General features: G+C 39.7%; 1 protein-coding gene across 1 annotated transcript in view; it reads left to right on the forward strand.

The window, feature by feature from the left end:
* NOL10 (nucleolar protein 10) overlaps nucleotides 1-26,458 on the forward strand; it is an 85,955-nt gene that overhangs the window by 43,578 nt on the left and 15,919 nt on the right. The window contains exons 14-19 of the mRNA XM_081254174.1: nucleotides 11,642-11,768; nucleotides 15,820-15,899; nucleotides 16,100-16,198; nucleotides 17,265-17,354; nucleotides 25,489-25,662; nucleotides 25,926-26,173. Of these exons, the coding sequence (XP_081110300.1) occupies nucleotides 11,642-11,768; nucleotides 15,820-15,899; nucleotides 16,100-16,198; nucleotides 17,265-17,354; nucleotides 25,489-25,662; nucleotides 25,926-26,173 (818 nt within the window). The remainder of the gene's footprint in view (nucleotides 1-11,641; nucleotides 11,769-15,819; nucleotides 15,900-16,099; nucleotides 16,199-17,264; nucleotides 17,355-25,488; nucleotides 25,663-25,925; nucleotides 26,174-26,458) is intronic.

Genomic DNA, 26,458 nt, shown 5'->3' on the forward strand with positions numbered 1-26,458 from the left:
CTACTCTATTGGACAGCACAGCTCTAAACTATGTCAGAGTCAAGTTAGGTCATCAAGGTGCTTGCTTGGATCACGTTACTTGGACCTTCATAAATTACAGTTTAATGGTGTTTCTTTGATGTTTAACAGTCATATAAAGTTTCTCTTGTAAACCTCTTTTAAAGAAGTATTGTTCAGGGTTAGAGTTCCTTAGAGGGAGATCTATGAAATGCTTCTCGAGTTTAGTTCCAAAAGAGAGTTTCTCTTTCCAGACATATCAGTATGCTTCCTTTATCAAGTAAATGATCTCTTTCTACCTCATTATGCATCTCTTTTGCCTTGGTTGCCATGGAGTCCAAAGTTCAGTTTTTGATTCTGCTACAGCAGGTAATCTTTTCCCTTTCATCACTCCTCCCACCAAACTATATAGCTTTCCTTTCATTCTGACTTTAAAGATTTCATTATGTGTATGGTTTTCCTTGTAAAGCACTTCTCTTTTTGAAAATGATTAGATTTACATGAAGTTTTTGGAATCTATCCTAAGACTTCACTAAAAAAAAGATAAATACAATATATGCACTACTTCCCTCCCACAACCCTGCACACACATACATCATATATCTTAATAGGGCCATTAATATTGTCATGTGTATGAATGCTATTTATCATCACAGTGGGAAATATATGTATTTAAAATCTGAAATAGACATTCTACCTGGGTTGTAGAAAATTACTTATGTGCTTTATGGTTGGTTACATTTTATTCAATTATGAGTCAAAATTGGGTTCTTTTACCCCCTTGTTTTGCCAGTATAATGCTCTACTTTGGCTTTCTTTGGGAATATATGGAAATCTTCTTTTGCTTGAATTTAAAATGTATTCTTCAGGATTTCCTAGTTCCATGTGTGGCCCCCTGTAGATAAACATTAACTGCTAAATGGTGGCAAAATATTTTTCGACCCTTCTAGAGTAGCACTGTTGAAGTATATAACCTTCATTTAAAAACATTTTACTCTTCCTTTGTTCCTGCCAAGTTTCCATCCCTAGATATTTTTAAATATTAGGATACCCTTAGTTTTTACAAAGACTTAAGAATATGCCGAAAAATTATTAATAAATTCCTTTGCCTGTGAGGAAGTAGGATAGAACCAGGAAACTGCTGATGTGGTAACCAGGATAACACACTAAAACCATCTGTGTAACTCTTGGCAGGAATAAAATGACCAAACAAGATCTTGGAGAGTGCACATTACCAGATGTGTGATCAAAAAGATAAATACATTCTCAAATGATAAAATTGGCCTAGTGCCTTTAGCACCCCTGGAACTGTTGTGTGTACGCATATGTGCAGACATAGCTGTCAAGGTTGAGCATTTTTAGTGTAGTTAGGAAACTGGGACAGGAAAAGGCTGGAAGCAGAGGACTTTAGCGCTGCTTGGAGTCATTGGAACTGGAAACTCTGGATGTGAACTTGGGGAGACTGCATGGGATTTCAAGTGTAACATGATGATAAACATCCAATGGTGATGTGCAGCAGAGGTGCAGAGCCAGGCTCTTCAGGAGAGAATAAAGGGGAGACCTTAGAAGAACCATGTTTGTCCTGTCTAACTAACAGTGGACTTTGAAAAAGACAGGGACCATATCAAGATATTTTTTTTCTTTTTTCTTGAGAGTTGAATGAAGATGGAAGCGGAGGACTTTTTCATGCTATTTAATGCACTGTTTGTAATTTTCAGGAAAAGCAGACAAATGTAAAGCTTTTCATTCTAACTCAAATTAGAATTACTTAGGTTAAGTATAATACAGCTTTGAATACTTACAAGAGAACTTTAAGAGATTTGGTTTATGAGGGAATTTCATGGTTTTGAACAAGATTTTTGCTCTCTTAAGTTGCACTGGTTTGAGAGTAATTCTCTTTCCCCTTTTCCTCGATTTAGCAGGACTATTTGGTGTAAGCTTGCATGTCCTGAATGTTGCCAAGCTCACAGTCAGTAGATCTCCAGTGGATGTATGTGTTTAGTTTTCAGTACATTGTTACTTTGGTTTCCCAGAAGCTTTCTTGACATTACAATACCTCAAATGTAAAAGTTTAAAAAAGGAAAGGAGTGGTATGAATATCTGTTTTCAGATACATTTGTCTTTTCACAGTTTGACAATGATGTGCCTAAGGTGTGGATCTCTTTGAATTTGTCCTACTTGGAGTTGAGCTTCTTGGATGTGCAGTGTAATACTTTTTACCAAATTTGAGAAGTTTTTGGCCATTATTTCTTCAGATACTGTTTCTGCCCCTTTGTTTCTTTTCCTCTGGGACTCCCATTATGTGTATGTTGGTCTGTTTGATGTCCCACAGGTGTCTGAGGCTCTGTTCAGTTTTCTTTCTATTTCTCAAACTGGATAATCTCAATTTACCTGTCTTCAAATTGGCTGATTCTTCCTTCTGCTGATTTATAACTGTTGAGCCCCTCTAGTGAATTTTTTATTTCAATCATTGTATTATTCAACTCCAAGACTTTTATTTCGTTCTTTTCTATAATTTCCCTCTCCTTATTGATATTCTCTATTTCATGAGACATGTGTTCTCATACATTTCATTAGTTCTTAGGCATGGGTCTGTTTGTTTAGTTCTTTGTGCATATCTATAATAGCTGATTTAAAGTCTTTGTCTGGTAAGTCTAAAGTATGAGCTTCCTCAAAAGATAGGTTCTGTTGACTGCTTTTTATCCCCTGTATATGGGCCGTGCTTTCTTTGCACGTCTTGTAATTTTTTGTTGAAAACTAGATGTTTTAGATAATATAATTTGGGAGTTATGGAACTCAGATGACCCCCACCCTGAATTCATTGTTGTTGCCGTTTTGGTTGTTTAGTGTCTCTGCTGGATTAAGTCTGTAAAATCTGATAGCTTTGTTCTGTGTGGTCACCAAAGTCTGCTTAGTTGACTTAATTCAGCTAATGACAGAGCTTTCCTGGAACTAGTAAGTCTCCCATCCTTTTTAAAGGGATCCTTGTAAACATAAGTCAGATCATGTCACACCTCTGCTCACACCCTCCAGTGACTTCCATCTCACTCAAGGAAAAGGTAAAGTCCTGCAGTGGCCTGCAAGACCCTACCTGATGTAGCCCTTTCCTGTCTCCCTCTGTTGAGACCATACTGGGTTGGTCTCTCTGCTGATCCCCAAACATGCCAAGCAGTTCTGATCTCAGGACCTTTGCATATGCCAGATATTCTTATGGTTTATTCTCTCCTCTCCTCTAGGTCTGTATTCAGTTGTCACTTCAACATGGGCTTCCCTGTCCACCCCTGCTCCTGCTCCCCTGTGTTCTCCATCACCCTTCACTGCTTTATTTTCCCCATAGCTCTTATCACTGTCTGTCATACTCTATACTCTTTCCTTTGTTTGTTTATTGTTTCCCTTTCCAGAATGAAAGCTCTTTAAAGGTAGAGATTCTTGATTGTTTTGTTCACTGCTGTATCTACAGTGAAGAGAAAAATGCTTGACAATAACTATTTGTTGAATAAATGAATGGTGATCTTTGGCAATCTATTCTTATTTAAGAATGAGACACTAGGGACTTCCCTGGTGGTGCAGTGGTTAAGAATCTGCCTGCCAATGCAGGGGACTCGGGTTTGATCCCTGGTCTGGGAAGATCCCTCATTCTGCAGAGCAGCTAAGCCTGTGTGCCACAACTACTGAGCCTGTGCTCTAGAGCCCGTGAGCCACAACTGCTGAAGCCCACGCGCCCTAGAGCCCATGTGCAGCAACTACTGAAGCCTGCGTGCTCTAGGGTGCCCGCATGCCGCAACTCCTGAGCCCGCGTGCCACAGCTACTGAAGCCTGTGCACCTAGAGCCCGTGCTCCACAACAAGAGAAGCCACTGCAATGAGAAGCCCGCGCACCACAATGAAGAGTAGCCCCCTCTCGCTGCAACTAGAGAAAGCCCGTGCGCAGCAATAAAGACCCCACGCAGCCAAAAAAAAAAAAAAAAAAAAAAGAATGAAATACTAAATGCTGATTGGAAACTCTTTGTATGCCGTGGTCTTGTCTTCTGGTAATTTTCATGGTAACTCTTCAGCTAATGACCAAAGGCATACCTTGGAGAAATCACAGGTTTGGCTCCAGACCACTACAATAAAGCAAATGTCGCAATAAAGTTAGTCACATATTTTTTGGTTTCCCAGTGCATATAAAAGTTATGTTTACACTATACTGTAGTCTATTAAGTGTGCAATCGCATTATGTCTAAAAAACTATGTACATATCTTAATTTAAAATTACTTTATTGCTAAAAAATGCTAACCGTCATCCATCTGACAACACAGCGTTGCCACACACCTTCAATTTGTAAGGAACACAATATCTGTGAAGTGCAATAAAATGAGGTCTGTGCCTGTATTGGAGGATTCCCAGATATCAGCATCTGGAAGTCTGTCTTTGGGGATCTTTCGTTTTCTATAGAGAATCCCCCAGTTCCTCACCAGGAGTGTTAGGGGTTTAGGCTGGCAGGAATGGAAGCACAGCAACATGTGTTTGGCTTCTGGCATTCTGGGAGCTGCGAAAGGAGCTGAGGGTCACACACTGATATGGAGGCTGCCAGTTAGTTTGCTAATTTCAGCCCCCGCAGCTCAAGTCACCTCTGCCAGGTATCCACTCACGTGGAGCAGCTTTCCTCGCAGCTCAAGTCACCTCTGCCAGGTATCCACTCACGTGGAGCAGCTTTCCTTCACTTTCTCCAAAAAATCATCCTCTGGTTTCCTAAGGGGTGGTGGGACTTTAGATATTCATCAACTCCATCATCTCCCCTCTGTTTTGGCCCATCTTCCCACATACATGGAGCCTGGAAGTGCTGGGTCTCAAGGACTCTAAGGAAAGAATCTAGTCTCGTCTTTGATACTTACCTCTGTAAGCACCCAACATTTTTTTTTTTTTTTTTTTTTTTTTGGCTGCGTTGGGTCTTCATTGCTGTGCCCGGGCTTTCTCTAGTTGCGGCGAGCAGGGGCTACTCTTCATTGTGGTGCGCGGGCTTCTCATTGCGGTGGCTTCTCTTGTTGTGGAACACGGGCTTCAGTAGTTGTGGCACATGGGCTCAGTAGCTGTGGCTAGCAGGCTCTAGTGTGCAGGCTCAGTAGTTGTGGCGCACGGGCTTAGTCGCTCTGCAGCATGTGGGATCTTCCCGGACCAGGGCTCGAACCCATGTCCCCTGCATTAGCAGGCGGATTCTTAACCACTGCACCAGCACGGAAGCCCGTACCCAACATTTATACTGTGTTAAATCCTTTAACCACTATATTTTCTTCTTTTGTTCTTTTTGTCCTTGAAGGTAATACCTTTTATACTAGTTTACTATCATTTTAAGTAGGCTTGGGAGGGAAAGGAGATAAAAATATATAGTTAGTGTGCCATTTAATTGTTTGCTTGGGGTGTCCTATCTCCCCTAACCCTTGAGTATAGGTGCTCCATCTCATGCTTATTTGTACTCACAGGGCATTGCATAGATTAACTATTGGTTTGTCAGCTGATACGGATAGAATGGCATAGGTGATCTTCTTCTTTATCACCTGGCCTTATTTTGTTATCATTTTATTTCAGTGCCTAAACTGCTTTTCAAAAAGTGAATTGAAAAAAATTGAAATCATAGCAGATAATAACTTTTCTCCTTTTTAAAATAAATATTTTAAAATGTTGAAATTAAATTGCTCTTTTGCTGATCTGATTTTTAGGAATGAGAGAACAAAGCACTACAAGTAGAATACCTTTAAATGACTCATAATTACTCACGCAAATACATGTAAACTTGGATACACAATTAGGCAGCTCATTATGTTGCAAATGCAGTTACATGCTTAAATTCGTGGCCACTCCCTTGGCTCACCCAGCTGTCTCTCCTCTCTTAGGCTTATTTATGACCGGTTATTAATAAGCCCCAGCTGTCAGAATTTGAAAATACATGCTGGTACTAGTGGTGCTGTTCAACTAATAATAGAGGGAAAGTTTGAAAAGGATTGCCTTTGAGTTTATGTATTGCAGAGTTGGTCATCTTAGTTGGCAAAATCCTGTTCTCCTTCTGGAGATACAGGCTATACATTTAGAAAAATTGTGATTAATTGTAATAGTGGTTAACGATAGTTACATTATAGTATAGTCCCATCATCTCTGATCTGCAATTCTGAAATCCAAAAAGCCCTGAATTTTTTTTTTTATAACTGATCAGTGGCAAAACCTGAATTGCTTCATTAGGACTCAAATCTGACATGTACTGGTGAGGCTCTTTCTAGTCTATTTATCCGGATCACCGGTATGAAGATGTGTAGATTTTGCCGCAGAGAACTATTAATGTGTTTGATTATGGATCACTGACCCAGACCTCACTGAAGATTTTACATAAAAGCAGTATACATACTGTGTTACCTTTTGAAAATGCAGACGATTCTAAGGTTTCAAATGCTTTTTGGCCCCAGTAGTTTCTTCTTCTTCTTCTTCTTCTTCTTTAAAAAATATTTATTTATTTATTTATTTATTTGGCTGCGTTGGGTCTTAGTTGCGGCACCGCGGGATCTTCATTGCGGCATGCGGGATCTTTTGTTGCAGCACACGGGCTTCTCTCTAGTTGTGGAGTGCCGGGTTCCAGCGCGTGTGGGCTCAGTAGTTGCAGTGCTTAGGCTTAGTTGCCCCATGGCATGCGGGATCTTAGTTCCCCGATCAGGGATCAAACCCGCATCCCCTGCACTGGAAGGTGGATTCTTAACCACTGGACAACCAGGGAAGTCCCTGGCCCCGGTAATTTCTGATAAAGGGTTATGGCCTTATAGTGAGAGTAACATATTTCAGATTAGATGTGGGTTAAAATTCTAATGGGGAAACTTTAACTGATACATGTTAGAACACTTGGATATATTACATACAGTTAAAGTTTCCCATTTTTGCTCAAAGTTATTGTGAAAAAAGAAGTTATTTATTGTGTGTTGATACAGTACTACCAAATGGAGTAATTAAGAATTTTCTTAGTTACTAAGGTTTTTAAAATTGTTTTTAAATCATTAGTTTAAAAGTGAAGGGACTTCCCTGGTGGCGCAGTGGTTGAGAATCCGCCTGCCAGTTCAGGGGACATGGGTTCAATCCCTGGTCCGGGAAGATCCCATGTGCCGCGGGGCAACTAAGCCCGTGTGCCGCAACTACTGAGCCTGCACTGTAGTGCCCACGAGCCACAACTGCTGAGCCCATATGCCACAACTGCTGAAGCCTGTGCACCTAGAGCCCGTGCTCCGCAACAAGAGAAGCCACCACAAGGAGAAGCCCGCGCACCGCAACAAAGAGCAGCCCCCGCTCATCACAAATAGAGAAAGCCTGTGAACAGCAACGAAGACCCAACGCAGCCAAAAAATAAATAAATTTATTTTAAAAAGTCAGGGTAACAATTTCATATTTAATTGCTGTGCGATATTATCAGTGATTTTCATATAAATAGGAAATACTAAGTAGCATTATAAGTAAATGGGAAAAATTATGGCATCTATATTGAATTAGTGCAGTTTGGTTCTTTGTGTCTAATGATATTAATAATGCTTTGTTGTTATTTTAGTCACCCTTGATCTGTTAAAACCATCCATCCAGTAATCCTCAATCCTTATTTCTGCCTTAACCCAGCTTTAGGATGTGGCACAGTGGTTTTTCCAAAGAATGGGGGAGGGGATACCCTCTTCTGTCAACTCCGTAAGGATCTTAATATTCATTGTCTGCCCTCCCCACTCTTAGTCATTGTTGTCCATTACCAGAATATATGAGAATTTTGAGGTTTTAAATTAAACATATGTAATTAACATCTTAAAGGTAGATTGTAATCGTACAGGCAGATGAGTCTGGGCACGTGGCATGTATTTTCATGTATCTTAAGATTGGTTCTTTTGCCCAAACGGATTAGAGCAAGTAGATACTCGGCTGCATTTCAGTCAAGGCCTTCCCAAAGCACACTGATAAAGATTCTTTCCTATTTTGGAGGACCAAGTATTTCTGTTTAAATTGATTGATACGATTGTCATTAAAGTTGCTCAGGGACCCACGGTATCCCTTTATAGCAGTTTGATGAGTCCGTTTCCAATTCTCTACTTTTACTGACCTGTGACTTTAGGAAATTCTTATAAATAAAAAGTGGAAAGTCATTAACAGATAACTGAAGTTTAAAATAGAACAGTCTTCACCAAGTTTCTGAAACAAAACTCTTCTGGTGCATAAAAATGTAGATAATCAAGCAATAATCAGTTTTGACTGCAGTATAGAATATAGCAATATGATGACACTACGGAAAACCTAGAAACTTTTGACGTAGTAGTAATAGTACACCAATTGTTAAAAAAGATGTTTTCTTCAAGTTGTAAAGCCTGAAATTTAAGAATAAATTAATATATTTTTACATATTAGTTGAAGGATTAACATATTTTATGAATAAAGACAGTGAGGAATTTTTACACATGAATTAATATCATGGTCATTTTAGGTACATCAGAGCTGTGCACGTGGTTAAACCCTTATTAGTTAAGCCAACCACTGTTTCTGCAAATTAGTGGTAGACCTTTGAGGAAAGCTCTAATGTGGATAAAACCTTCAGTGAATACCAGTTAAATCAGTAATTTGAACTTTGTTATGGTTATTCTGATATTTTTTTCCTCTGAGTAGGAAGTAGGGAAACGTGATTAATAATCAGCCCATTAGACTTAGTTTTGTTTTTGATGGAACTATTTCCTCCTGTAAAATTTAATGGCCGTGAATTTGATTGCAGAGATTATTTTTCATAACCAGAGCTGTCCCTGGAGAGGCAATTTGAAACAGTTTCATTAGAATCCAGATAACTATCAAAAAGAGTGTTGTGGAACATTATAAGAAAGGACCATGTGAAAGTAAGTTCAGATCTGGTCTGATATTTTAATATCCCTACCCCTCATCCCCCAAGAAAAGTCAGTAAACACAGTGTAATCTTTTCATTGTCTTTGAAGCCCATGTTTATGACTGATTTAAGGTTTAACGGTGAAACTACTTTATTATGAAGTCCTTTGGTACCAGTGCCCCCTTGCATAGGAGGCAAAATAAATCTGACTTTCACTGAAAAGTGTTCTTATATCCAGTAATTTTATGGTGAGGTATTTGAATGTTTTTATCTGAGTAAGGACAACTAGACGATTTAAAAAGTAGTTTTGCCAAACTAGACCCTTTAAGTCTTCATGCCTTGTGCAGTGGGATTCATGAATGCCTTCATACATATTTTATGTGTGACTAGATTTATTTATGAAACACTTACTGAACACCTACTACTTGGCAGGCAATGTTCTAGGTACTGGAAATTAAGCACTTAAAACAGATGAAGTTTAAACCCTCCCATGAGAACAATTTCTTGAGGATCTTATATTCTAGAAAAGCGCTAAGAGTTAGTGTACTTTCTTCCTCTCTAAAAGAGCAGACGATTGCTGTCCTGGGTCGTACACCAGTACGTGGTCGAGCTTTGCTTTTGCATATTTGTGACTGATGGGAAGCAGATACCCTGTAGTTGCAGGTGCCTGAACTCTCACTCTCAGAAGGTGCCCCCCGGGGTTTTCCTAGCTTGCTCACGTGTTCATTCTAACCAGAAGTCCTTTCAAATATACTTACTGAGTATCCCAACCCGGCCTGTTTCATCTAGCCCTCACCCGTCTTCCATGTGGATTCAGCACAATCTCAGTTCATTGCTTTAAACGGCTGAGTGTGTGCTCATGTGCACGTGTGTGTGCATGCACAAACCATCTGCTGCAGTTAGGTTTCTAACTCCTTGGGGAATAAGCATAGTCGGGGACTTCGGTTTAGCACAGTGCTTTATATATAGTAGCAATTACTATCAATATTTGTCGACTTCAAGCTACTGTCCTAAAATTGCTTAAAATCACAGCAGTTTCTTTAAAGTAGTCTACATTGAATTTTTTAAAAAATACCTTTCATTTCTTGAAGGTTTGTCTTTTATGGTTAGTCAAACCACTTAGCGTATCAAGACCTTTACCTCTGTTTTTAAAATTGTACAGATTATGCAAGTAAGAAAATTCTCCATGGGACTTTTTTTTTTTTTCGCGGTATGCGGGCCTCTCACCGTTGTGGCTTCTCCCATTGCGGAGCACAGGCTCCGGATGCGCAGGCTCAGCGGCCATGGCTCACGGGCCCAGCCGCTCCACGGCATGTGGGATCTTCCCGGACCGGGGCATGAACCCATGTCCCCTGCATCGGCAGGTGGACTCTCAACCACTGTGCCACCAGGGAAGCCTTCCATGGGACTTTTTAATGCTCATTTAGAGTTGTTTTTCATGTTCATGAGCCCCATAGCCTTTGGCAGGAGTAGTGGGATCACCCTCTCTAATCAGGCAAAATAATAGAATTAATTAGTATGGCCGTATCTTACATTAACTTTTTTTTTTTTAATGGTTGAAGAGGGGTATTGGGGGCTGTCTTCCTTTGTTATAACTCTCTTCCTCCTACCTTCCCTTCTCCAAAAAGTTTAAGCTAGATTTAATAATTTCCATTATGAGTTTTGTTTTTTTTTCCTCTGTATGATTGATTACTGTCAAAATACACAGGCAAGAAGTCATTGGAAGTTCCATTTTGTAAGAGCCCAGAGTTCTCTCTTCTGAAAGCCTCCACCACGAGAGAGGGTTTCAGTAGCTTGGCTGTCCCGCTGAATGTTATTTCCTTTGGGATAAGCGTTGACCTCAGTGCGTGAGGCGTGTGCTGGGAAAGATTTGTACCAAGGGCAAAAGAGTAAGAAGCAATCACGGTGTTTTATGGAAGTGATTGGGTTACAAATTGAAATATTCCTATTTTATTACTTGGTTATAAATTCTGTTCAATCCTTTGTTCCTCAGCCTTTTATTGGGACTGATTGTGGATCCTGGCAGCCCATTTTAGGTTAAATCTAAAGAATTCTGTATACAGAATTTTAATTTTTAATCAATTAAATGAAGTGGACCATACAAGGTAGAATGTAATTATCAAGTAATTAGTCGAAAACCCTTAAAAAGGGTAATTCTCATTTTGGACTTCTGTCATGAGTGGCAAACAAAAAGTCTGGTATGCCAAGGATGCTTTTGTAGATTCTAGTACTTTTTTTTTGTGTGTGTGTGCCTAGGATGCGGGCCTCTCACTGCTGTGGCCTCTCCCGTTGCGGAGCACAGGCTCTGGACGCGCAGGCCCAGCGGCCATGGCTCACGGGCCCAGCCGCTCCGCGGCATATGGGATCCTCCCAGACCGGGGCACGAACCCGTATCCCCTGCATCGGCAGGCGGACTCTCAACCACTGCGCCACCAGGGAGGCCCTCTAGTACTGTTTTGAATGAAAGAGATAATAGAATTATAGATGGATGTTACTATTACTACCTGAATTATTAATTATATTTTCATAGTTCTCATGTAAGAATATTCATTAATATGTTGTGTCCCAGACTGAGATTTTTCCCTTATAGGCCTAAGTTCTCCCTACTCTGTTTTTTTCTCTTCCATTATAGACTTGATCATGCAGATTGCAGTTGTTTCTCAGTACTTCTGATAGAATCAAGGATTTTTAAATTATATAAATATAATATGAAATCTGGTTGTAAAATAACTCTTAGTTGACATGATTAGAATGTACATTTGCTAACCTTCTAATCAACGCCGGCAGGTTTTGGGTCCTGCTCCCAGGTGGTGCTCCTTCTTAGACAACTTGACAGAAGAATTGGAAGAGAATCCAGAAAGCACAGTTTATGATGATTACAAATTTGTCACCAAGAAAGACCTTGAAAATTTAGGTAAAAAAAATTATGATGAAATGTTTATAAGATTATTTCTACTTGTCTTTGTTTTGAGTTTTGAACATTAGAAGTGATGGAGTCACATTTATCTGATTTTCCAAATCTCTTTCTGACAAATCAGGCATTAAACTTAGTATATATAATCTCTGCTTAGAAAAAGATTCAGATAAACTCAACCTACTGAGACTTTTTTGTATCTTAAATGAGGAATAATATTTTTAACCTACCACCTATGTATAGGAAAAATATCAGTCAAGGGAGCAGTGACTTTCAAGTAGTATTTGAATATAATAAAATTTTGAGAAATCTCAGAGACTGCACGGAAATGATTTTTGTCCCCCTGTAGGTTTGCTTATTAAAAGACCTAATCCAAAACTGAGAACCCATAGATTGAATCCTCAAATATGTAGAACCTTAACAGTTACTTAGGTTTAAAGAATACAAACCAAGAAATGCTTCTTAATAATGGCCAACATTTAAAATAGGGCTTACATGTGCCAGGCGGTATTCTGAATGTTTTTTGTGTGTGTGGTACATGGGCATCTCACTGTTGCGGCCTCTCCTGTTGCGGAGCACAGGCTCCGGACGCACAGGCTCGGCGGCCATGGCTCACGGGCCCAGCCGCTCCGCGGCACGTGGGATCTTCCCGGACCGCGGCACGAACCCGTGTCCCCTGCATCGGCAGGCGGATTCTCAACCACTGCACCACCAGGGAAGCCCCTGAATGTTTTATATACAACTCATTTAATCCTCACAGCTATGGAGTGGATACTATTATGATTTCATTTTATAAGTAAAGAAACTGAGGCATAGAAAGATTTTTTTTTCCCCAGAAAGATTAAAGCAACTTCCCAAAGGCTTCAGTGCTTGCTAAATGTGAGGGTTAGAGTTTAAACTTAGAGTCCGTGCTCTTAACCTCAGCCATACTGACCCCTCTGAAGAACATATTTATCTTAGTTGACTAGTACTGGTTTGTAGGATAACAAGAGTAGGTTTTGCTAATCTTGTTCTATTGTTGGGAAAAGGCTACATAGCAAATTACTGAGAGTGGGAAAACTTAGAAGATCCATTCTCCACAAGCCTAGGCAGCTTAGTTGTCTTTAAAACAAATAGAGGTACTATAGCAGTTAAATGCTAAAAGAAAATACAATCATATAACAAATAGATTAGAAGAGAGATTCTTAAACTCTATTTTTAAACTATATCTTTTAGCACAGTTAATCCAGGCAGAATTATTTTCTGCCAGCTACCACCAAAATAATTCTTTAAATTTTAATGTTTTAAAAAGAAAAGAGTTGTATTTAGCCTTTTAAAAATATGACTTATGGATGAAATAGGGTGAACTAAGTCTTCCTACTGAAGTGCCTCCTTAAATATCTCCAACGTAATTTTTACAGTATGCTTGTGTCATACTCACCTACCTTCTTAAATTGGAGACTAAAAAGTCATTGCTATTTTGTGGATTTTTTAAAACTACTGTGTTTAGTATATTTTGGGTGTTTTTTCAGTCTCTTCACTGTGTTTATTTTGGGTGAGGAAGGCAGTGATAAAGGTTTAGATACGTTTTGTTAAAATGCATTCATACTGCCTATTTTTAAAACTATGGAAATAGATATAATATTCAACAAAATAAGTTATACTAGAAATCATCTTCATGTAAATTAGTAATATCTTTTAATATTAAATGAGCCATTGGTTATAATTTTTCAACAGATTTAACGATCATATATAAAACCTTTTAAAATAATTTATGGGGGCTTCCCTGGTGGCGCAGTGGTTGAGAGTCCGCCTGCCGATGCAGGGGACACGGGTTCGTGCCCCGGTCTGGGAAGATCCCACATGCCGCAGAGCGGCTGGGCCCGTGAGCCATGGCTGCTGAGCCTGCGCATCCGGAGCCTGTGCTCTGCAAGGGGAGAGGCCACAGCAGTGAGAGGCCCGCCTACCGCAAAAAAAAAAAAAAAAAAAAAAAAAAAAAATAATTTATGTTAAAGTAAAAGTAAGGCCATGTAACTAATTTCCCTTACTTCTTAAGATTATAGCATTGAATACTTGCAAGTTCTGACATTTCCCAATTATGGCCGTTAGGAGGTCCTATACCATAGTGTTTCCCAAAACGTGTATCATGGGCCACTGTGTATGCAGTGCTGGATGGGTAGCATTGTGGCTGATATCATGGACATTAGAGATGGGCTGACATGGGCTCACATCCCACCTCTACCACGTTATAGCTCTATGACTTGGCTAATTTATGTAACCTCATTGTGCCTTGGTTTCCTCATCTATAAAATGGCAATAGTAATGCTACCTACCCTACCCATAGGGTTGCTTGGAGAATGAATCAGATTATGCTTGAAAAGTACTCAGCACAGTTTTGAAACATAATACATAAATGTTACCTATCATTTTAAGAGATTTGTGGCAAATAAGTTTGAGAAATGTTAGGTTAAGCCAAGATAAATCAGTTCCTCTACTTATGGACTTCTTTGAGCCTTTAATGCCATCATACACTATAAATATCCAGGAGTGGGAGGAAAATATGAAACAGTTCCCAAACTTAACTTGATCATAGAACCTCTTCTTCCTCAAAGATCTCTTGGGACTAGTGCTCTGTGGAGCTAATGATGAGAAAAGCTGCTGCTCCTGCCAGATTCTCTGTAGAATTGTTTTAATATGAAAAGCTTTCTCCTGGAATGGGAGTAATGCTGGGCCATAAATATAAAATTTGTATACCTAATAGAGGAAACAAAAAATTAGGAACACACATGTGCAGTTACCTAAATGCAGATTGTTATGCATTGGACATTTCATTAAGGTTCAGCCCTCCCTCCCCCCCACTCCCCTACCACCTTTTGAGTTTCTCCTGTGCAAATCCAAACCCTGTGGTTTTATTAACCTAATGAATTCTAGGAAAGTATTTTTCTGACCAAGTCTTATTACTTTATGAGATTATCCTAAATTTAATTTTGCCTTTTGATGTTGTTCTGTAATGTATACTGTTTTGTACATCTATGTGATTTTCCTAGTAAGTGATTTTTAGGTCTGGAGGGAAGTTTATTTCTAAAATTTGGAAATCAGGGTAATGTTTTCCTTGGAAACATAGTCACTTAGTATTATACCAACTAAAGCTGCCGTTTATGTGAGTATATCATAGCTGGTCTTATTCTGAAGATAAATATTCTCATAACCTTTCTCTGTGTAAATATTTGCAATTAATAAACAATTTCTGTGACATAGGCAGAGCATCCTTATGTGACCACCAGCACCACTAATTGTAAATGAAATCTAAATCTAGGAAACCCTGTGAAAGATACTGTTTAAAGCTTCCAAACACTGATTGGCATTGAACTTTTAATTCATCCATGATGAAATATGTCTGTATATAATATATATGTTGGTCCAAATTTGCCAAAAGCTGTTCTTTTTGGGGAAAAACATGCCCTTTCTACCTTATTGTTGTGACAGTGTCCTTTGTTTTTGGAAATTATGTGCCATAACAATGGTCTCCCCCCAACCCCAGCACTGTTCCTACTTGGCAGTTTGAAAGTTGACAACCTAGTTGATCAACCTAGTGTTGATCTCAGCATTTTCTGTTTGTTTGGGCTTTTTTTGGGGGGGTCACGCTGCACGGCATGCAGGATCTTAGTTCCCCGATCAGGGATCGAACCTGTGCCCCTTCAGTGGAAGCGTGGAGTCTTAACCAGTGGACTGCCAGGGAAGTGCCCTCAGTATTATTTTTAAAGTTAAACTAGCTCATGAAATCCAAAATTCTGAGAACCACTTGTATAGGGAACCCTTCTTTACTTATCTGTCATAGTTCATAAAGACCTTGCCATCATTTTTATGCTTAGTATTGCATTAAAAATAAGTAAGGATGACGTTGCTGAAGCAGAGTCAAATTTTCTTTGCAATTATTGAAGAAGATCAGTAATTCTGATCCTTAAATTTTTACTCAGAAGTGAACTTATAATCAAATTGTTGTCATGAAAGATCATTGAATTTTAATCAAGATTTCATAAAGATCTGCCCTCTTCTGATTAACTTTCCCCAGGGCTCACCCATCTCATTGGGTCACCTTTTCTCCGGGCATATATGCATGGATTTTTCATGGATATAAGACTCTACCACAAGGTACGTACAAAACTACAGTTATTTTAGGTGATAAATAAAAGCACTCTGTAGCCATTTCTTCTCTACTTACTTTCATTTTTATAAAACATACTTAAGATTTGTAAGCGATCTGTCTGTTCTTTGGCATGATAGTCATGCTGTATATGAGACATGCTGCTAAATACACTTCTCTTATTTTTAATTTTTTCCACTTTGAAAAGGTGAAATTGATGGTAAATCCATTTGCTTTTGAAGAATATAGGAAAGATAAGCTCCGACAGAAGATAGAAGAAACACGAGCACAGAGAGTCCGATTAAAGGTAGGCATTGTAGTCATCATGGAATCTACTAGAGAAAGTTACTTCATTTTTTATTTTTTCATTTTTATTTTATTCATTATTCAGAGAAACCTGCCATCCATTTCTTAGTTTTTCCATCCTTAGTTTACATCTTTTACTAATATTTTTGGTATATTTTATTTGTTGTGAGGGTGGATACTCTTTACAGTTTTATCATTATAGACTACGGTAATGGTATTGTGGAAAATAATGCCAGGTGAGCTGAGAGTGTCAGTCCTACCAGGAAAACATGATGCTGTTTTCAAATAGGGATTTAGGTTTTGGAGTGTTGGCGCTTTGCTCATCCCCATTTCTTCCTGACATTTGGGAGTGTCTTAGGCTACCTGCTTGGATCATGGGAAATGGTCATTAGACTGTGCCAGGGCCCAGACAGGAATCAGGCCACACTAGTTCTATTAACAGAGGGAATTTAATGTAAAGAATTGTTACCCAGGTATTAGAGAACTGAAAAGGCAAAAATACTGAGGTATTGATAAGAGAGGCCGTGGCTTCAGGGAGCAGCTGACACTCCAGGGCTGGGCGGCAGGAGAGAGGCAGGCCTGAGAGCTGGGACTCAGACCTCCGTGGAGGGCTGACAGCTGGCGGTGGGGTTCTCGAGGTGGGATGAGGCTGTTCCCAGGAGCGTGGGAGAACCACAAAGTGGACTCCCTGCTCTGCTGGAGCCCCCTGTTGCTGCCAGGACAAAGAGGCGTTGATGGGTGACATCACGCCAACGCCAACGGCAAGCAGAGGGGAAGCGCAAACCCCATCTCCTTCTGCCTTCCCGACTGAGATCAGCCACCAAGTGATACAATGATTTCTAACTGGACATTGTTTAAAACACATGCACACACTTTCAGTGCAAAAGACTAGTGACAGGTTTTTCCTTTTTCCAGGTTCTTTGTGAAGTTTTTAAAAGAAGTGCGTGTGTGTGTATGTTGGCCGGGTCAGACTCGGACACGGAGTCCTGTCCCTGCTCTTCGCTTTAACCTTTAAAGCTAAATTGTAGGTATTTCACTACAGTTTTTTTTTTTTCCACCTCTACTAGAAATTGCCAAAAGTTAACAAAGAGCTGGCACTTAAATTAATTGAGGAAGAGGAGGAAAAGCAAAATTCTACATGGAAAAAGAAGGTTAAGGTAAGATTTTATAAGGCAGAGAAAATACTGATAACTTGTTTCTCCATTTTCTTGACAGTAACTTGTATCTTTTTTCTTTTTACTTTAAAAATGCATTCAGTTTTCTATTTTCCCTGCTTTTAAGATAGTATGTGCTCAATATGGGAAGTTTGTAAAATAGAAAAGAATATAAAGAAGAAAGTCACCCATATAATTCTATCCAAAGGCATCATTAATATTTTAGTGAATTTCCTTCCTGTCTTATTTCTCTTAAAATTATAAGCTATAATAGCAGGATACTATTGTATATATAAAATATTTATCCTGGTTCTATAAAATAACACACATAGCTTCCCATTTTTATTAAAAATTCTTTCGTAAATATTTATTTTTGAGAGCTGCATATTTTATCTTGTGCATGTATTTTATAATCCTTTTATTGTTAAATATTGAGTTTGTTTATTGTTTTTCTCTGTACTAACTAGGTTTGTTTCTAACTTCACAAGTAACCAGTTTTCATGTAGACTTGGCATCACTGGGGCTGTGCACTCCTATGAATACTGCTGTCTACATTCCATTCCTAATGTAAAATAGAGAAAGATCGGTTGTAAACTAAATAAGGGTCAGTGCTTCATTTAGCTGATGTTGTCAAGACAGGAGGAGATTTCTCTAATTTTCCCGGATACGCGAAGGCTTCCTCGTTCCTCCTCGGTGCTGTTTTCTCACCTGCTTAGATCAGGCAGGCAGATGGCCAAGCTGGGCTGTTCTCTGGAATGAGGTGTAAAGATCCGATCTCTGCTGCAAGCCTGCAGGACCTGCCTGGTAGATAGGTGGCCGAACCTCGTATCTGGGCCAGCTGTGTTGAGCTCTCGGGAGGGGATTGTTTGCTTGTTTATTCTTTCTCGGTTCTCTCTCTAGTTTTGAGCCAGGTTAAGTGAACGGGAGATAAGTGAGCTCTTCGTGTGTTTATTTTTGTACCACTCTCTTCAGTGACATCAAGGGACTGCAACTAAAGGGTCTTGTGTGTGGCCCCCTTGCTAACTAGTTGTGTCATCGTGGGTGACCCTCAGCTTCACTGGGTCATAGCTTGTTCTTCTATGAGATGCAAGAATAGGACCAGCGAGGAGCGTTCTTGGTGCTGTGAATGGGTTCACTCTCACTGTTCCCTCTGTCATCCTTGGCCTCCTCATCCTTTCTGCATCCTCTTATCCTGATCTGTTAGCTTCTTTTAATATGCTGGGTTTTTCCCTTCTTTTTCCAATTCTTTTTAATTTATTTTTTATTGGGGTATAGTTGTTTTACAGCGCTGTGTTAGTTTCTACTGTACATCGAAGTGGAGTTCCCTGTGCTATACAGCAGGTTCTCATTAGTTATCTATTTTATACATATTAGTGTCTATGAATCCATCCCAATCTCCCAGTTCATCCCATCCACACACACACAAGTAAGTACATAGATGGCTTTTACGTTTCTATTTTCATTACATGAATAGTATACCAATGTTGAAACAATGACTTAAACTTGTTATTATATGAATTTATACATCTATATGCTATGGCTGTGCACCTTCCTAATTTACATCAATGTATTAAGTATATATGTATATCTTAAAATGTTTAAAATGTAAGTGCTTCCTGCTACCTTGACTTTCTCCTTAGAGTATTCACATTTATTTTCTTTCTTCCTTTCTTTCTTCCTTCCTTCCTTTCTTTCTCTTTCTTTCTTTCTTTAATAAATTTATTTATTTTTATTTATATATGTGTTGGATCTTCGTTGCTGCACACGGGCTTTTCCTAGTTGTAGCAAGCGGGGGCTACTCTTCACTGCAGCATTTAGGTTTCTCATTGCAGTGGCTTCTCTTGTTATGGAGCATGGGCTCTAGGCATGAGGGCTTCAGTAGTTGCGGCACACAAGCTCAGTAGTTGTGGCTCACGGGCTCTAGAGCACAGGCTTAGTAGTTGTGGCGCATGGGCTTAGTTGCCCTGCGGCATGTGGGATCTTCCCGGACCAGGGATCCAACCCCGTGTCCCCTGTATTGGCAGGTGGATTCTTAACCACTGCGCCACCAGGGAAGTCCCCACATTGATTGTCTTGTTAGCCCAGCCTGAGGATGGTTAGGGAGGTAACCTTTCAGCTTTATATGTCCTTCTGCAAGCTTAATGGAAGTGATCTTTGGATTTACATGCCCTAAAGTTTCAGTAGGGAGGGAGTGAAGCTAATTTAGGCTGCAGATATATTCTTTTCTATGTTTTATGCTTATGAGTCTTTATTACATTTAATGTTATAGAGAGTAGGACACTTAAAATTTAATTTTGATACTTTGTGCAGCACGGTATACACAGTTCAGGATCCTTTTTAAAGGCCTTATGATTGTGGAGATGTGGGGGAAGTGCCCTTTTCTCACCATCCCCCCTCTGCCTCACAGACTTTCACTGAGGTTAGGGACGGCTGGAAGAGATGGAGAACACAGGTGGCCCTTGCTGTGCACGTTAGTGCAGGATGGTAACAACGACCCTGGGAGCTGAAAACATGCAAAGTGACCTGTAGAGTCAATGGGAACATCATGGTTGTCTGTGCCTTTAAAACAGTTTTAGTCAAAACATTTATAGGGTTATCTTATAAAGAATCATCAGACTATGTGCTATTTCTACTGCAAGTGCAAAGAGGAAGAACCTTGGAAGTTCTTATCTTCTTCCACCAAGCAGTTTCCCTTCAGCTGTTGGAAGCTGGAAGCACGGTGTTTGTAGCTGTGTGAACTATAGAACCCTGCCAGAGAGCAGCATTTGTACAGTGTGCTCCTCATCTGCTCTTAGTGGCTTGTTGACCCAAGTCAGGCTCCATTACCAGAGCTCAGTTTCTTTCCAGAAATACTTAAATATAGTCATCTAAAAATCTTAGACTGTTATTAGACAGTTTGTATGATTTGTTTAACAGTTTTATCTAATTAAAATGACCTGGGGAATTCCCTGGCGGTCCAGTGGTTAGGATTTCGCGCTTTCACTGCCAGGGCCTGGGTTCGACCCCTGGTCGGGGAACTAAGATCCCACAGGTTGCGTGGTGTGGTGCCCCCGCCCCCCCCCACAAAAAAAGACCTTAAAAACCATTCCTGAATTAAGGAAAGACTTCTTCATTGTAATTGTAAAGAATACTTGAAAGAATTGTTGAATCCATCAGCAGTTCATTAGTCTTGTCTTTGAATTCAGCTCTTTAAACCCTCAGGAACTTTAATAGCTCTGATAACTTCTGATTTGAAAGTCAGTATCGTGCAGTTATGTTCTGCTTTGGCTCCAGCTGAAATTTCATGGAGGCCAACGGTGAAATATGTTCCCAGATACCGCTCCCACTGAGAACGTAATTAAAGTCTAATAAGATGTTTACCTTTCAGTTGATGTTGGATCTGCAATGGCGAGTGACCCACCGCATAATGTTGAGAAACATTATCTGGATCTTATCCAAACTTAGAAATTTGGTAGTATTAATTGGTGGTATTTGGTATTAGAAATTTGGTATTAATTAATTTGGTGGTATTAATTCTAATTAAGAATTAATTCATTTATTCTTTCAGCTTTATTCTTTCAATCCAGGAACTTAGGTTCTACAGTACTGGGAAATTTTTCTTAAAAAATTTTTTTAATTAGTCTTTCCCTGCTGTGATTCATGGTCATTTGTTCAAATTTAAGAGTGGAAGATTTGAAAAGCTGACGGGAGGCTCTGAGGTGGAGACAGGGCTCATCAGTCCTGTGTGCTGACCTGGCCAAACGGTTTATTTGGGGAAGCGCCAAATGTCAGGGCCTTTCAGCCTTTCTCTCCACCGCTCCGAGTCTCCTGATTGGAGGGTGGTGGCCTGGCTACCAACGTTCTGAGGACTGAGAACTACCATCAGGAGGGCTTGGGGTGTCGGGGTGGGTGGCACCTTGGCCCTTCACCTGCACCCCCTTGGTGCCAGGTGCTCCCCTTGCCTCCCCGTGCTGTGGCCCCAGCTGGCCACGTCCTCCCCTCCAGCGAAGCCTCCCTCCAGTTGGAGACCGCAGGTGCTACTCCTTCCTTTCTTGCTTCTGCAACCTCATCGCTCCTGTTTCCTTTACTATCCTTCTCATCCTTAAGGATTTGTGTCTTTTTAAAGCCCCTTTTCTATTGTGTTAGTGGGGTTTTAGCAGAGATTAGAAGATGCTCATGTTCAAACCACCATCTTTACTCAGAAGTGTGCATCACCTTAATTTCATAGATATCATAGCATTGAAAGAATTAATCTGTTTTAAATGTTAAGTATTTCTCATATATGTCACTGTGTTGGGACAAAATATTGATAATAAGCATCCTACTCAGATCTACACATAGTATACTTCTTTGAGGCAGGGCTGTGGTATGAACAGTACGTTAAGATGTTTCCTAAATTCCAGTGGCAAGTGTTCGGCATGTGTACGTGTGTATTTATAGGGCAGATCGCTAGCCAGACGCTCGTGAACTACTATAGAACATCACTAACTACATCTCATCCTACTTTTTTTTTTCTTGTAAGACAGCTGTGAAAACAAACAATTAGACTAGGAAACTCTCTGATGGAAATATTTTTACAGCTGGGTTAGAAGAGTTTTTATTTTATATTTGTTCTTCTGAGGCATACTTGTCTTTAGGCAATGCAACTTATTTGTTTTAAATTAAGGGAAAAAAAGAATACTAGCCAACGTATCCTTTTTTAACACGTTTCTCAGTTATTTGTTAAATGTGATTATTTAATAATACAGTAAGATGAAAAAGAAAAGATTTCCCTTGGGATTTATATATACATACATGAAACCTGAAAATGTATAACAGGCCAGTAGCTATTCATGTGGTCTTTGGCAGTATTATGTATCCTGTGTTTACAGGTAACTCCAAAATTTATCCAGTTTATACCCCTCTTCTCTCCTGAGTCCTGGTGCCTTGACTTCAGGCACCTAATGGTGTCCATCAGAATCCAGATGTTGTTCTCCTTGAGCCATAGACTGAGTTAACCAGTCTTAAATGGAACATAATTTCTTTTTTTTTTTTTGATCTTTAAACAGTTGGACTTTATTTTTTATTTATTTATTTTTTAACATCTTTATTGGAGTATAATTGCTTTACAATGGTGTGTTAGTTTCTGCTTTATAACAAAGTGAATCAGTTATACATATACATATGGAACGTAATTTCTCTGTTTAACTTTTCTCATGCACTGGATGTTTTTTTAAGACAATTTTTACTTTAGAACAGTTTTACGTTCACAGCAAAACCAGGAGGAGGGTACAGAGATTTCCCATATACCCCTGCCCCGACACATGCATAATCCCCCCTCCCACCATTAATATCTCCCACCAGAGGGAACATTTGTTACAATCGATAGACCTACATTGATACATCATGATCACCTGAAGCCCACAGTTTACATTAGGCTTTACTCTTAGTGGTATTCATTCCATGGTTTTGGACAAATGTATAATGACATGTATCCACTATTAGAACATCAGAATATTTTCACGTCCCCTCACATCTTCGGTGCTCCACCTATTCATCCCTTCCTACTGAGCCCTGGCAACCACTGATCTTTATACTGTCTGCATTGTTTTACCTTTTCTACAGTGTCATATAGTTGGGATCGTAGCCTTTTCAGATTGGCTTCTTTCTGCTTAGTAATATGCATTTAGGGTCCCTCCATGTCTTTTTGTAGCTGAAAACCGTATTTCTTTTTAGCACTAAATAATACTCAGTTGTCTGAATGTACCACGGTGTACTTACTATTTAGCTACTGGGGGATGTCTTGGTTTCTTGGTACATAATTTCTTGTCCTTTATTCCATCCTATGCCTCTTTTTCTGATCATCTCCAGTGATGGATCCTGATTTACTGTATCACCAGCTTTCTAGTCACTTAAGCTAGACACTTGAGAAAAATTTTTAACCCTCTTTTTCAGTCTTCCTCCTCCCATGTCATCTGTAGCTGTATCTATCAGTTCGAACTTAGACGTGTATCTCACTATCATCCTTTCCTAAAACACCCTTAGATTCCAGTTGCCCTAATTCAGGCCCTGTCTCTTTTCCCAGTTTCCTCAAGAGGCCTCTTCATCTTCCTCATGACTCTGGTTTCTCCCTCAACAGCCCATCATGTAGCACGCCACTGTGGAATCGCAAAGCAGGTTTCTTTCTGTCTTTTTTTTTTAATTTATTTATTTTTTCAATTTATTATTTTTGGCTGCGTTTGGTCTTCGTTGCTGCGTGTGGGCTTTCTCTAGTTGCGGCGAGCGGGGGCTACTCTTTGTTGCGGTGCGTGGGCTTCTCATTGCGGTGGCTTCTCTTGTTGTGGAGCACGGGCTCTAGGCGCATAGGCTTCAGTAGTTGTGGCACGCGGGCTCAGTAGTTGTGGCTCGTGGGCTCTAGAGCACAGGCTCAGTAGGTGTGGCGCACGGGCTTAGTTGCTCTGCGGCATTTGGGACCTTCCCAGATCAGGGCTCCAACCCGTGTCCCCTGCATTGGCAGGCGGATTCTTAACCACTGTGCCACCAGGGAAGCCCTGTCATCTGAGATTCTTGACACACTCTTCTGTCTGTATCTTTCGCCTCCTTACCCTCTTCTTCCCTAGTAGTTTCCCCTTACCTGCAGAATAATGTCACGGTATTTAAAATCCTTTACGGTCTGGCCTGATCAAGAATTGCTTTTTCAAATTTTGCCATTATCCTTGCATTATCAGACTGTTCACCACTCCTCAGTGTTCTGGAAGTGTTCTTCCCAAATTTCTGTCTGTTGAAAACTACCCATCTTTTAAGCTTCCTCCCCGATGCAAATCCCCTGTGAACCCTTCTGAGGTGTACCTTGTTGGAATTACTTTTTACCTCTCTGCTCCTAGAGCACTTTCAACTCTGTTTAGCATCCTTTTTAAGGTGCCTTGTAGCATAGAGGTTTGTTTGTTTTTTGCTCATTAGGTTGTGAATGCCTTGGGATCAGGAACTAGAACTTACCTATCTTTGTTTCTTCCTTGAACCTAAATCTGTCTTGGAAATGATACTTAGGGAAGACTTCGATATATCTCAAATATATATTCAGTATATCATAGAATTTTAGTAAGGGTTTGTCAGATTTTAGGTACATACAGTTAATAAACAGCCCAAGTTCCTTAATGCCTCATGGTTTACCAATTTTTTGTGTAGCTCGGCTATACAACATTCTGAGCTCAGCTACTTACTACCTTATTTACTCCCCATAGTGGAGAAGCAGCCAGTAAAACAAAGTCTGTTAAGTAGAGCCATAGTTTACCACAAACAGGTTCATTTTTTCCAGCCTGTGCTTAGGCTGTTTACTTTACAAACCATGTTAAGTAGGTTAATTTATCTGGTTTCCAAGCCTATTGCAGATAAGGAACAATAGGAGAGCCCTGGGTGTATAAGATTATCATCTGTTTAAGTGAACAGATAAGTTTACAGTACAGTCTAGAAAATGTTTCTGTTCAGAGTGGTATAAATAAAAGGGAATGCAGCGTCAGTCCTGAGCTATCCAAAATGGGTCTCAATAGTAAAGTTTTATTATGTCAAAATCGTAGAGTCTCACATTATATCCTTTGAGAACAATTAAATGGCCTAGGATCGATGAGGCTGTCCTGTGAGGGATAGAAATATCCCTCAGGTTTCCGAATAACTCAGAGTCAGTAAACTTACACCACCAGCTCCCCATCTTGTTAATTCTTGACTTACGATTGATGCAACTTCCTCTCCCAGTTTTAGAATATGAAGTTGAAAGTCTCACTAATTTTCATTCAGTATAGTAGCTATGCTTAAAAAGCCATGTTTCAAAAACATGTATTTTCTTGAAAAATGTTTTTGTATCAAAAAATGTTAATTGAAGAAAATTCTTTCTAATGTATTAAGCATAAAGTTAGGCCAAAAGACTCAGTCTTAGCTCATTGTGTGCAACGGCCAACTAATACATATTTTCTGTGAAATAGGTGAATAGAATTTGATTGTGGGTAAGAGATAAGCAATTAGAAAGTTCTGGAAACTGATTCTTTTAACAATTTCATAATAATTTAATAAGTTGTGCTTTATGTAGCTTATTAATTTATTATTGCGTAAAATGTTTTTAAGCCACCTTTCTGGTCAGATTTTATTCCAATATTAACTGTAAATTTTGACGTTCTCTTTCTTATAGAGCCTTCCTAATATTCTCACCGATGATCGATTTAAAGTTATGTTTGAGAACCCTGACTTCCAAGTAGACGAAGAGAGTGAAGAATTTAGGCTTTTGAATCCACTTGTTTCCAAAATTAGTGAAAAAAGGAAGAAGAAACTAAGACTCCTAGAGCAACAGGAACTTCATGAAAAAGTAATGTACTCTTTATCATTTAGAATTTGCTCCTGTTTGTTTAAAATAAAGTTTTCTGTGTAAGTTGAAAGAGTCTTTGAACAAACTTGAGCTGTAATTTGTTTGACCTTCAGCTTAGGAATATATCTTACTTAATTAAAGATGTTTTTTCTGATGCATGCAATGTCACGTACTCCGATGGGCTAATGCTATTTAAAAGAAAATAGTGGGTCTGTGTTTTTGGTTGGGGGAGAGGAGCTGCTTCTTACTATTTTTATTTTCAGGAAGAGGAGGAAGAACCGGAAGGAAAACCAAGTGATGCAGAAAGTTCCGAGAGTTCGGATGATGAAAAAGACTGGGTTGCAGAGGTCAGGAAACAGCGCCGACTTCTCCAACAGGAGGAAAAAGTGAAGCGGCAGGAACGGCTCAGGGAGGACCGGCAGACGGTCCTCAAGCCCCAGTTTTATGAGATCAAAGCAGGCGAAGAATTCAGAAGCTTCAGAGATTCTGCCACAAAGCAGAAGCTGATGAAGTGAGTAGCACAGCCTTCAGTGATGGTTCATCGAGTTGTCCCAGCCTTGCTTTTCTCCTTGCCCTAAAGGTGGCATTTGGATCTTTGGAGTTAATGTGAGGGAAGCACCACAAGGCCTGAGGGGAAATACACTGGTCTTTACTGTGATTATTTTTAACAATTTTTTGAGGTATAGTTTACATACAATAAGGTGCAAGGTGTGGCCCCATGAGTATTGGTAAATATATACGTTGGAGCACTTTTATACTACAGAAGCCACACTCTTAAATTATGGTGGTAATTAAG

This window comes from Mesoplodon bidens (assembly GCF_964165515.1).
Source record: "Mesoplodon bidens genome assembly, chromosome: 14".
NCBI classification, from domain to species: Eukaryota; Metazoa; Chordata; class Mammalia; order Artiodactyla; family Ziphiidae; genus Mesoplodon; species Mesoplodon bidens.